Raw genomic sequence first — 13,310 nt, 5'->3', positions numbered from 1 at the left:
CATCTGAGCTGCGCATTTCAATGTTTCAAGTCCAGCACACATTGCATTGGGCTGGTGGGGCTAGAGCCCTTGCCCCTCCAGACGAACTCAGCCGGAAGAAGCAAGCCAGGGTCGACTAAAAATTAAATAAAAGCGCCGAACTTATTATTTTATAGTACTTTCTGGGGAGATTATTTTTAAATATATATATATATATATATATAAAAATATATATATATTATTTTTTTATATATATTTGTTTTTTCTTTTCATTTTTTTTCTTTTTTTCTTGTGAGAGTAGGTGGGGGATTATGAAACCTCTCTGTTTGGTCCCTATTTATATTCTGGACGTTATTTCATAGACCAAGGGACCAGAACAAAACACAAACACTCTATTTTTACATATGCAACTTTTCCTCCAGAAACCTCTACACTAGACTTCAGTTTTAAGTCTTAGTTTTGATAGCTTGGAGAAATATTGTGGGAACGTTTCAACGGATGAATGTTTGTTTTGTATGCATAAATAGTGATGTCATCTTGCAAAATACTTATATCTTGTAGGATTTTGCAATACTGCAATTGAAATAGTGGTGAACATGTTTTTCTGTTTGGATAACTCGTTGACTTGACTCTCAGCAGAGTGTTAGTGCTACAAGGAAGCTGCCCCCCAGTGTTGTGGGCCTTTGTGCAAATATCAACCAATTTAAATCCAATCATTGCATCTTGTTCTTGTGCTGAATGGCCTTTGTGTGTTCGGATGGCACGATTCTGCTTTATTTATTGTCCTTCGAACTGTGATTGGATTGTCCGCCGGGGCGGTGACAGCCAGAGTAAAGGGTGTGTTGTTGTCTTCAGCTGACCTACTGTGGGTCTGCTGGCCAGGTACAAACAAGCATGTATGCAAGCGCATACACACATTGGAGAGCACAGTCCCACAGTTAACCAATGAGTGAAGATGCTGCCAACTGTGGACAGACATGTGGACCCCTGAGAGACCCAGCTGATGAGATACCTTTAGCACACTTTAAAAGGTGTGTTTCTGAGATGGTTTCTGTGATAGAGATTGGAGGTAGAGATTATAAACTGAAACTGTTTGCCCCAACGGCATTGTTTTCTTTCTATTTAATTTGGCCATTGAATGTTATTAATGCATTTCCCTGTACATGGTTTGTGTTGGGAGAGGAAAAAGGCTGGATGGTCTATTCTAGTTCCATTGAAGCAATGTGTTGTATATCATACTGAAAACATTACGTTCTATTGTGGCTCAAACCTGCCTTTTTCCATCTGTGTTTTCAACATGAAGACATTTTATTGTATTTCTTAAACAGGGAAAATTTTGAACTTAAAAAAGCCTTTGATCGATAAATAACAGCTAACTTTGAAGGATGCACCTTCTACTACTTAGGATCAAATGTGAAATTAAAGTTGTTGGGATTCTTGCAAAACCGAGAGCTGGTTAAGAATTCATACCCACCCTGAAACCGTTGATATTCAAGGTTCTAAATGAAGTGCAGGGCTGTTTTTCTTTCCTTTTAACATGTTTGTTTAGAAGCAGGGAAAATTGCCAATTGGTATCTCAGCGCAGAGCTTGTTGGAATGCAAATTAGGGCCCATATTTGCTTAGAAATAAAATCGGTGCAGCTGCAATGAATAAAATATGTTAAGATTAAGTTTCAGACGGGAGTCAATCACCTTCTGGTAAATACTAAAACAGCAGCATTATAATACTCAGGGCTCAAGGCCTCCTGGTTGGCTGAACTCCTTTGGGTTGGACCGTCTTCATGGGGCCGGGTCAGGTGAAGCCCGCCTCTACTCAGCACAGGGAGTAGGGAGGCAGTCCCTCATCTGGGGTCCACAAGTCTGACCTCTGGAGCTCTGGATCGTCTGTTCACCAGCGCCTGCCGCAGAATATAAGGGCAAGGGTCAGAGTTAAGAAGAGTTTATGGATTCATCTAATGTGTTTCTACAGTGGCCAGTCTAGTGGATTTAAACCTGGACACTTTGCTGTCCAGACGGGACATTTTAGCTTGTCTTCTCACCGGCTACAGTAAACTTTAGTTTACTGCTACTGGCCAAGTTGAGTTCCCTGCCGGCCAAGGAGGGAGCCATCAATGGGAAGACACTTCTATTGTCAGTGTACTGTACACTATATACATCTAGAATGTAGCCAGCACTCAATACTCAGACATCCTGTTCTTTCTGAGAAACAAACTCTTGTCTAGTCCGAGACGAAGTTCTTCATTTGAGCTGGAGGTCCACATTCACCGGCCCCCCGTGCTGTGAAGCTGTGGAACAGTCTGCCTCAAATACCTCTCCCGTTGTAGGGGCATGAAGGACGTCTCCTCATGCATTTGGTGCTTTTTCTATTCTCTCTCCCCATGCTCTCACACGTTCCCCTCTCTCTCTCTCTCTATCTCTCTCTCTCTCTCTCTCTCTCTCTCTCCCCTCTCCCTCTCCTCTCCCCCTCTCTCTCTCTCTCTCTCTCTCTCTCCTCTCACTTCTCTTCTTTCTCTCTCGCTCTCTCTCTCTCTCTCTCTCTCTCTCTCTCTCCTCTCTCTCTCTCTCTCCCTCTCCCCCTCCTCTCTCTCTCTCTCTCTCTCCCCGTTATACATACATGCATTCGAAAAAACAACACAACAGCTCCCCTGACCTTGGCTGCTGTCTGAGGCTGAATTTTGATTACCTAGGAGAGTGAGAGAGAACCTGTGTGTGTGTGTGTGCGTGCGTGTGTGTGTGTGTTGTTTTGGTTTTATTAAGAGAGAGTGCAGTGGAGAGAACAGGTGTGATGAGGAAGATGAATGTTCAGACAAAGGGAGGCATTGTTTCTGCACAGGCTTACACACATCCCCATATACACACATATGCACACACACATCCCCACACACACACAGGGTGAGGGGGGGGTGGAGGGGGGGAGTGGAGGGAGACAGGGTGGGGGGGGGGTGGAGGGGGACAGGGGTGGAGGGGGACAGGGTGGGGGGGGTGGAGGGGACAGGGGGGGGGGTGGAGGGGGACAGGGTGGAGGGGGGGGTGGAGGGGGGGAGTGGAGGGAGACAGGGTGGGGGGGGGGGGGGGGGGGTGGGGGGGGGACCGGGGGAGGGGGACAGGGTGGAGGGGGACAGGGTGGGGGGGGACAGGGTGGTCGGAATAAAGATGAGTTTTTCTCCCTCTCGGTGTCTGTCCGTTGTCGTCTGTCCGTCTGTCTCCTCCCAGCTAAAGGTAACGCCCGTTTGTGAGTGGGGGGGGGGTATTTCTAGTACATTTCCATTTGTTTCTCTTGGCCATGGCTATATGGTATATTAAGGAATCCATTTGCTCATTCCTCCCTCTTCCTTGCCCCCCCTATCGTCTGCTCCTTCTCCCAGAGAGCTTCAGCCTCCCATACTCCGCTGCCGTTGTCACGGCGATCGGTACGTGACACACAGGGCCAACTCATTGAACAGGAAGTCAACAGGTCAAACACAGCTCAGTGTCATCACCCTTTTGAGTCCTCCCTCTTTATACATTTATAAACAACCGCGGTTCAAAGAGAACGCACAAAGACTCGTTGTAGAACTCTATACTCTATACTAGGTTTTTATCCTAGTCCTTTTGTTCTGACTGAAACTTTTAAGGAAGAGACTTATTTTATTTTATAAGACCACATATCTTATTTATGAAACCAGTGGTTTGCTTTTACGGTCTTCCTTTTACAAAAGGTCCACTGGTCGGACTCCACCCAGTTCTCTCGTCCCTCTGTAACACACATGCAGCAGGATGGGCGAGGGATTAGGATGGATCCAAGCCACAATAGTTTGTTGGTTTGAAACCCAATGTCCGCCGTCCCCCTGTGGGCGAGTCTCTTCGGGGGAAAGAGTCGGCTGACCATCTAGATATTACATGGAAGGACCTAGAGTGGCTCCCTGTGTTACTGCTTTCTGCTGCTGTGTCTTTGTGAACCTTGTTACAAACAATAAAGTTGAATTGCGATTGAGAAGTAGTGTTGAACAGTCCGTGCTGTTCTCCCGCTCGTCCTCAGGTGGCGGCGGGCGTCCCCCTGAACACAGGGCTCTCTGTCCGGGGGGGCGTGCGGTCGGTGCGAGGCCACAGACGGCGGTGAACAGGGGGGTCATTGAGCGGGCGGGGGGGCAGACCTATCTTTAACTACATTACCAGGCAGGCTTCTCACCGCCCTGACCACATATGCTGTCATTTGAACCCACCCCCCCCCCCCCGCCGCCCTGACCTTACTCTTAACCGCCACTCGCCTTGGTCAAATATTAAATGTTACACCCACGTGTACACACACACACACACACGCACACACGCACACACGCACACACACACACACACACACACACACATATTGAGTATGATTGGGTCCAAAAGTACGTAGTTCAATCATTGCATTGAAAGGTTTGTCTCAGCCCTGGACTGAAGCGTTTCTATGATGCTATTGTCCTCAGTCCTCTCACGGTGTTGCTGATGCAAGTGGTGGTAATACCGTCGCCCCGTGTTTCTCTTGGTGTGGTGGGTCTGTGTGTGTGAAGGGATACACTGATGTGCTGTGTGTGTAATAGCTACTGCGCTGCGCCTGTATGGAACATGACAGATGGGAGGTACGGTAATGGAGATGTGAGGCTGTTACTGGTGGAGTGAGTCTTGGTGTGTTCCTCCCTCTGAGAGCGCTGGCCCTCCTGGAACACTGAGGCTGGCCCCACCAGACGGCCGCGGCCAACACCAAACATCCCCCCCTTCAAAACGGTTCCTCCTTCAAGAAAATAGTTTTTTTCGTCTTCACCTGCTAATGTTAAGTGGAAACTGCGAGGTGGAAGGTTTCTGGTGTAATTTCCTCTTCTTGACAGGTTACAACTGAGTCAACATGTCCGTGCTGAATGTGTCAGATGGGGCTGTAGAGGACCTTATGTCCGGGGTCAGTCGGTACCAGGGCCAGCACCTGGCCAGAGACCTGCTATGAATGTGCTGTTTGAAATCTGCACATTCAGTGGAACAGCGAACATGAGTTTTCAAAGTTTCAACTTTGAATCAATGAAATATATGTGCTTGAATTTTGAGGTGGAGTGTTAATTGAAATGTTAACTTTAACTTTTGAGCAAAGTCCTTTCAGGACAGGGACAACTTGACAGTGGAAACACCAAGGAACGGATCAGCAATTAAAAATGAGGGCTTGTAGAGATGCAGATGCACTCTAATTATGCATTAGCATGGTAACCATAGACATTTCCCTTACTTGTAACGGTATGAAAGTTTATGTCTAGCTCAGAGATCTTAAAGCGTTGGCACTTCTCAATTATTCATGAGGAAATGATTGGCGGCAAGAGAGAGAACATTAATCTAGCCATCTTCTGCCAACTAAACAGAAGATCAGGAATTCCTTAATGATGAATATTTTAGATGATATATTACCCTTGAAGAGTTTGACAGTGTTTTTACACTGACAGAATTATCTAGCATTCAAATTTGGCATTTTTTTTTAAATTTTTTTTTTTTAACACTACTTTCTTATGAATTTATGGGTTTCAGTGTGCAGACAGGAATATGTTTTTTGATTTGGTGTAATGACCGGTTGGAAAAATGTAATTCTGTGTCTTTGAATATTGATGTAAAAACGAACAAACCATGGCTGCCTAGCAGAATAGGCTCTGAGAGGCTGTGAAAGGCAGTTCCACGTACAACATGGTGCAAAATGGTCGGATATAAGAGCTCAAGGCAACAAGTCATGCAATCTAAAATGATTGCATTTACCTTATTTTACATTTTCCTTGACCAGCTTCTGAAAGCTGCTTTGTATTCAATTGTTATGTTCTTCAACAATCAACCATCTGTGTCCCCACCTCACAGCTCAGCTCTGGGACGACCAGGTGACGTTGACTCACACACTGAGTCACTGGACATTAGCGCGATAAGCCATGTGTGAGGTCACATGACTTGGCTCACACGGATCACACAGTGTTCTGGCCTTGCGTTGGTCGGCTGGTGATACCCATCTCTCTAGGCCTCCGTCAGGTACTCTGTCTGAAGGCTGTCCGAGGGGCGGGTGAGGGGCCACTGCCAAGACCTTGCCAAGTCCGCCCACATAGGACACACACACACACACACACACAACAACAACACACAACACACACACACACACACACACACACACACATACAAACACACACACACCACACACACACAAATCCATACACACACATAGACCCACACATAGACAAACACTTACACTACGCATAAACACACAAAACAATGCACACACATACATCCCCACACACACAAACACACGCACAAACCCAAAGATAATCCCTCAGACACATTAGGAGGTTCCTTTTCACGTACCGCTGCTCAGGTCATGTTGCTATCAGTCTGGGATTCGACGATAGCCGGCAACCTTGGGACGAGCATTTTTAGAAAGGGGCAGCGTGGGCCAAGGCTACGATGGAGCGGGAATCACATGCTGAGGACGTCTTCAGAAACAGCAACGTTAACGGAAACTATCAGAACAGAAGGCTAGGGTAACTCCAACATGAATATACACACAACCATTGAGAGGAGAGCAAATATAATGTGAAACAATATAATATTACTTTGAATTCATTGAACTTATTTCCTTGTGGACCTGCTTGAGTCCATGACAGAACCATATAAATATCATGTATGAATATCATATATGACACATACGTATGTGATATTTCCTCCTCCTCCCAATAGCGTGGTGGGTTCACACAGCAGCCCGGGGTTTATTAAAGGGTTCCCTTCCTGAGATCCCGGGGGTTCACACGTTCACAAAGGCCTCAGTGAACCGCCTGACACGGGGCGGCGATAAGATTGGAGGCCCGACTGGAGGAGCCACAGGTAGGACGGCTGCCCGTCCACGCCCTGCCCGGGCCCGGGGCGCCAGGGCCCGGGGCGCCAGGGGCCCGGGGCGCCAGGGGCCCGGGCCTCCTGGAAGAACTGAACCTGACGAGGAAACAATAATACCCCAAAGTCAACACTGAGGAGCGCTGGAGAGAGGAGGAGGAGGGGGAGGAGGAGGAGGAGGAGGAGGAGGAGGGGGAGGGGGAGGGGGAGGAGGAGGAGGAGGAGGAGAGAGGGAGGAGGAGGAGGAGGAGGAGGAGGAGGGGGAGGAGGGGGAGGAGGAGGAGGAGGAGGGAGGGGGAGGAGGAGAGGGGGAGGAGGAGGAGGAGGAGGAGGAGGAGGAGGAGGAGAGGGGGGAGGAGGAGGAGAGAGGGGAGGAGGAGGAGGGGAGGAGGAGGAGGAGGAGGAGGAGGAGGAGGAGGAGGAGGGGGGAGGAGGAGGGGGGGGGGGAGGAGGAGAGGAAGAGAGTCCTTTTCTTCCTCTTTTCCGGGGTATATGAGGAAGCGGGGAGGGGGGGGGGGGCACCCGTGAATGGACCTGTTATGGACCGGGCCCTGCACCAGCACACGCGTGTGCGTGTGTGTGTTTAACTGGGAGTTGATGTTTATATATAATATATACTTTCTTTTGCCAAGCAGGATATGGCGAGCGGCTGGTCTGTGTATGGGGGGGGGGGGGGGAACACCTGGCTCTGTTTTGACAGCGGGGGGAAGCGGTTCAGCGGTCCTTCTCTCCGACCTGCTCCTCGTCGGCCTCCAGAGCCACGCGGCGTGCAGCCGGGGGACGGAGGGGCCGACGCCGGGCGGAGCCGCGGCCTGAGGGGGGGGGGCTCTGAGGGGGGGGGCTCTGGGCGCTCTGAGGGGGGGGGCTCTGGGCGCTCTGAGGGGGGGGGGCTCTGGGGGGGGGGGGCTCTGAGGGGGGGGGCTCTGGGCGCTCTGAGGGGGGGGGCTCTGGGCGCTCTGAGGGGGGGGGGCTCTGAGGGGGGGGGCTCTGAGGGGGGGGGGGGGCTCTGGGCGCTCTGAGGGGGGGGGGCTCTGAGGGGGGGGGCTCTGGGCGCTCTGAGGGGGGGGGCTCTGAGGGGGGGGGCACTGAGGGGGGGGGGCTCTGGGCGCTCTGAGGGGGGGCTCTGAGGGGGGGGGGCTCTGGGCGCTCTGAGGGGGGGGGCTCTGGGTGCTCTGAGGGGGGGGCTCTGGGCGCTCTGAGGGGGGGGCTCTGAGGGGGGGGGGCTCTGAGGGGAGGGGCTCTGGGGGGGGGCTCTGAGGGGGGGGGGCTCTGGGCGCTCTGAGGCCGCGTCTGAAGAGCCGATCGCTGCCTAAAGCCTTGTGGGAGACAGCGGGGAGGGCTTTAGAGAGCGTTGGTCTATACTCTTTTATCGTTTCAATGACTCGCTGATCGTCATAAAAGGTGTTCCCTCTCTCTGGAAGAGGTCCAACACCACCATGTGACCCGTGGCTGTCCCTGGGCGGGGCTCCCTCTCAGGGTACTCGTTGGGCTCTACAACACAGCTTTCCCGACGGCACCAACTCGTGTGTTCAATACATTTGTACATTTTCAGTTTGAAAAAGAGAGAGAGAAAATGCGTCACTACTTTGAATTAAATGTTCTATGCAGGTTGGGGAAATGATACTAGTACTGTATGGGGTCAGAACAGTCTCATTAATAATGAATGCACAGAGAAGGATTCACAAATGTATTTTGTGATTTATATATAAATTACTCTCTTCCCACAAATACATTTCAATGCACACATAAATGGATATCGGTATGTATAAATGTAAAATAAATCCATAAACAAAAATAAATTTCACAAACACATTTCTAATCCACACACAAATGTACCTTGTTTTAAATAAATGTAATATAAATCCATAAATATATTAATTAAAAAATATTTGCAATTTTCATCACAATGTATTTGGATGTTGTAACATTTATATACAAACTGTTAAACTTGTATTTACAAGACGTTTTTCATTTGTGAACTTACTTGCATTTGTGTGGGAACTGGTCTGTTTTTATGTGTGGATTTTTGAGACTCTCCTGACGTCGCTAGATTCACAAATGCATTTTTTTCAACAAGGAAGTCTCTGTAGCCAATCAGATGCCTCCCTCGTTTTCAGTCAACCGCATGACTGCTGTGACTGGGTTTTTACGTCGGTGCCGTTTACTACTTTAACGGCACCGATAATCCCAAAACCCAGTCGAAATTAGATGGAAAAAGTGTCGTGACGCAGCATTCACTTCTTCACCACCTAGAGATTGTTATGTACGATCATTCAAAAAACCATGTTATTTCCGATAGAGTAGACATTTGACAGAGAACCGGGAGGCTTGGAGGCTGGACTCAGAGGTCGGAACTGCAGCCATGTGATTGGCTGAAAACGAGGGAGGCATCTGATTGGCTACAGAGAGTTCCTTGTTGAAAAAAATGCATTTGTGAATCTAGCGGCGTCAGGAGAGTCTCAAAAATCCACACATAAATGCAGACAGTTTCACACACAAATGCAAACAAGCTCACAAATGAAAAGCGTCTTGTAAATTCAAGTTTAACAGTCTGTACATAAATGTAACAACATCCAAATACATTTTTGATGAAAATTGCAAATCTTTTTTAAATTAATATATTTATGGATTTATATTACCTTTATTTAAAACAAGACATATTTGTGTGTGGATCAGAATATGTTTGTGAAACTTATTTTTGTTTATGGATTTATTTTACATTTATACATGCCGATATCCATTTGTGTGTGCATTGAAATGTATTTGTGAGAAGAGAGTAATTTATGTATAAATCACAAAATACATTTGTGAATCCTTCTCTGTGCATTCATTAATAATGAGACTGTTCTGACTCCATAGTACTGACACTGGCACGGCTCAACTCTGTGTAATGAATGTGTATGAATGTGCTATAAGTGATGAGTGGGTTCCACTCGGTGTTCCATGCTCCTTCCTGCTCTTAAGTGCATGTGACTCATCCATCGGATGATGAAAATGGAACCACGGCAAGGAGGCTGGAGGGTAATGCTAGATGTGGTGGTTGTTTTTTAATGAAAGAACAATTGTTCTTGAGATTAAAACTGAGTGTGTAACCTTCTGTTTCATTTCAAAGCTCAGTGTTATCAAGGTTGTTCAAATATATACATACATATGTGTGTCTGTGTGTTTGTGTTGTGTGTGTGTGTGTGTGTGTGAATGTGTGCGTGTGTGCGTGTGTGTGTGATTGTGTGTGTGTGTGTGTGTGTGTGTGTGTGCATGTGTGTAGTGTACTTATTCTCATCATTTGATCAATGGTTCATTTTACTGGCTACTGATTATAGTTTGTTTTAAATAAATTATTTGCGCATGCTTTTCCAATTTAGGGAGCAACATCTGAGCATGCACGTGCATGTTTGTGTCTGTGTGTGTGCGTGTGTGTGTGTGTGTGTGTGTGTGTGTGTGTGTGTGTGTGTGTGTGTGTGACCCGCTGACCTGCATCGAATAGCAAAATGTGATCTTTCACCAATCTCTGATCCTGATTATTGATGAGGGAAGGCTTTCTGCTGAACTCTCTGTGACCTCAGCACCAAGTCGAGGTGTTCAGCCATGACCTTAGATTCCTCAGTCACCATGTACACACTGTGCTCGTATATCGCTCAATAATAGGCCACCATACATCAATATATTCAATCAAGGACAAGAAACCCAGGTAGTACTTTGATACACAGACGCTGGCTTTGGAGGTCAGTGGTTGTAATTGGCATTACAATTCATATGACATCGTTCCAAAAACATTATTGGATTCCAAAAAGCCTTTTGAAGAGTATTGGCGAGGCTGTTGCAGACTATCAGCCTGGGTCTCCAGAGCTGATAACAAACAGCTCTCTCAACTGCACCACTGAGACACTGGTTATAATGTGGTCCGAGTTATAATGGACATTACAGTTCACGCGACATGTTTACTAAATGTAATTTGGTTCCTAGGAGTGTGTTCCCGGTGTGGCTTACACCGAGGGCCGCGCGTCTGATGAAGCCGCTTCGCTCCACTGGACCACAGAGATTGCATTACCATGGAGAAAGCCCCGTGTGGGAATTAAAGCCATGTCTCCACATCTGATAACAAAGAGCAGGCTCTTCTGCAGGCTCTGTACTGGGGGGGGGGATCCACTCTGCGAACTACCATCACAATAAACCACACTGTGTTAAACCACTTGCTGATAGGCTACTGTTCATCATAGGGAATCATCACAAAGTAAAGTAGTGGTTTGTACAAACCCAGGTCTGGTCCTCAAGGCCCCCATTTGGTCATAGCCTAGCAGTGATAAATGACCAAAGCGCTGGCTTGATCAATTCAGGTTCAAGCATTAGTTTGAGACTTATGTGAGTAGTGGTACTACACTACAACAGTGCAATCTATAGGTTTCTTTTTGAAAGATGTGCTAAGACTCAACACCTGTAATGCCCCACCTTGCTAATATATGCCACAGGGTGATTACCTTGGAGCTGATTCTCCTTTTCCGTTCTTGGATTCATTGAATATGCACCCATTGTTATAACAGCAACCAGACTGTAACTCTAACAGGAAATAGAGAGAGGGACATAGAAAGCTGGTTGGTCCCAATAGACTCCCTGACACACAAATCGTCATAAGCACACCCTTGACACAAACGTTGATTATATATGAATCATAACTCCAACATGGGTATGGCTAGAAAGTAAACCGCAAAAAATATTCTGTGAAAACCAATTAATCATTCAGCGCACATACAAGTGCATCTTCTGCTTTCATTTTCATGCACAACGTGAACAAGGAGCCAGCAGCTAATGTATTCATGTGTGTGTTGTGGGCGGGTGGGCGGTGTGTGTGTTTTATGTGTGCGAGTGTGCGTGCGTGCGTGCGTGCGTGATCACTCAGGCATACATGCAGAGTTGGAACCTCCTTATAATCCCCATTGTTCTCTGCCATCCGTCCTAGTCCAGATCCATAGATTAAAGTAATTAATCTTGCCAAACAACATGCCCACCGAAATCTCATTCTCTGCACGTCGCGGAGCCGTGGTTGCGACGGTTCCTTCCCTCGGAGCCCCCGATGAAGCTCCACTAATTGACATGCTAATCAAATGTGTTTCATGGTCTCTGTATGATCAGCTCAGGCTGGGGGAGCAGGAGCTTCTATCAAGCAATCCTCTTCGCTGGAACAAAGATGTGTGCATCTGTGTGCACGTGTGTGTGTGTGTGTGTGTGTGTGTGTGTGTGTGTGTGTGTGTGTGTGTGTGTGTGTGTGTATCTGCGTGTGTGTGTGTGTGGGCGGGATGGTGGTGCATCGATGCACACAGGTCATTTGCACACATATTCCCACCATCAAATGATCATCAGCTCATGTTCATATTTCCACTTGAACAATGCCGTGTTTAACTAGTTCCAATAACAAGGCAGCACGACTGAGTAGAGCACTATGTGGGGAACGCCTCAGACAACACCAGGAACACGCTCACACCCTAAAGGTGCGCCATATTGGAAACAAGTGGAACTATATGTTTTTGTAGCACCGTGTACTTCCGACAAGTTGTTCATATAGTGTGCCTTGGCCAAGCTAATAGTGGAACCCCGTTCATTGTGTGGGGTACGCGTTACACATTTGGCCATGATTCCCCCATGCGGTTTGTACAATGGATTGGTCTCAATCGCACACATTTCTACATAGGTTGGTCGCAGCCAATTCAAACTCGTCATCTTGGCTTTGCTTGGTATTTGTGTTTCCTGCTTGTCAATCATAAGTGTAAACTGAATTTTCTACACATTATCGTCCTCTCTTAATTTCCCATAAATATACTTTCCATGCAGGGTGAGAGGGACTTTGGGTATGTGACCATATGTTATGGACCCTCCCAGAATAACCAAATACCATTTGGAAGGATAAAAATTCAAAAGTCAATTTCTATCGCGTGTTCCCTCCTCGTCCTAATCATCTATCTGCTGAGCCGGGCGCCACCCGCTAGCTGGCATCAGGCTCAGCCATGCTTCAGTTATCTAACCTGTCAATCATAATGTTTCTGGAGGGGGGTGGAGGGATGGGTTGGGACCTCTTGGGGCCCCCCCCCCCCCCCCTCTGTGGTGAACTCTGGTTCCTCCTGAATCCTGAGCGAGCGCGCGGCCGAGGCGTCGGAATCGTCTCTGGTGACATCTGTGCCAGTGTGCCCTAATGAGCCTTGTGCGAGTTGGATTGTGTGTGTGTGTGTTTGTGTGTGTGTGTGTGTGTGTGCGTGGTGGGTGTCAATGATTTGAACCTCTTGTAAGATGATGTGTGTTTACATGGGTTGGGTTGCATGGGGCCCATGTGAGGAAATGGCAGTCAGCGATGGTAATCTCTACCCCGGTGCTCTCCTTAATGCCCAGCCCAGATTTCATTACCCAGTCTCGCTCACTGCATTCATTACATGTCCCCCCCCCCCCCCCCCCACCCTCCCCCCCCCCCCCCCCCCCACTTGCCCCCCACA

At 47.9% G+C, this 13,310-nt stretch overlaps 1 protein-coding gene across 1 annotated transcript in view; it reads left to right on the top strand.

The window, feature by feature from the left end:
• The window catches only part of LOC115555082 (microtubule-associated serine/threonine-protein kinase 2), a 104,432-nt gene extending 100,354 nt beyond the window's left edge, over window positions 1-4,078 (top strand). The window contains exon 20 of the mRNA XM_030371749.1: window positions 3,998-4,078. Within this exon, the coding sequence (XP_030227609.1) occupies window positions 3,998-4,078 (81 nt within the window). The remainder of the gene's footprint in view (window positions 1-3,997) is intronic.
• Window positions 4,079-13,310: the final 9,232 nt, after the last annotated feature.

This window comes from Gadus morhua, chromosome 12 (assembly GCF_902167405.1).
Source record: "Gadus morhua chromosome 12, gadMor3.0, whole genome shotgun sequence".
Taxonomy (NCBI): Eukaryota; Metazoa; Chordata; class Actinopteri; order Gadiformes; family Gadidae; genus Gadus; species Gadus morhua.
Note: the sequence above shows the minus strand (reverse complement) of the source record. Positions and strands in the feature narration are given on the sequence as shown.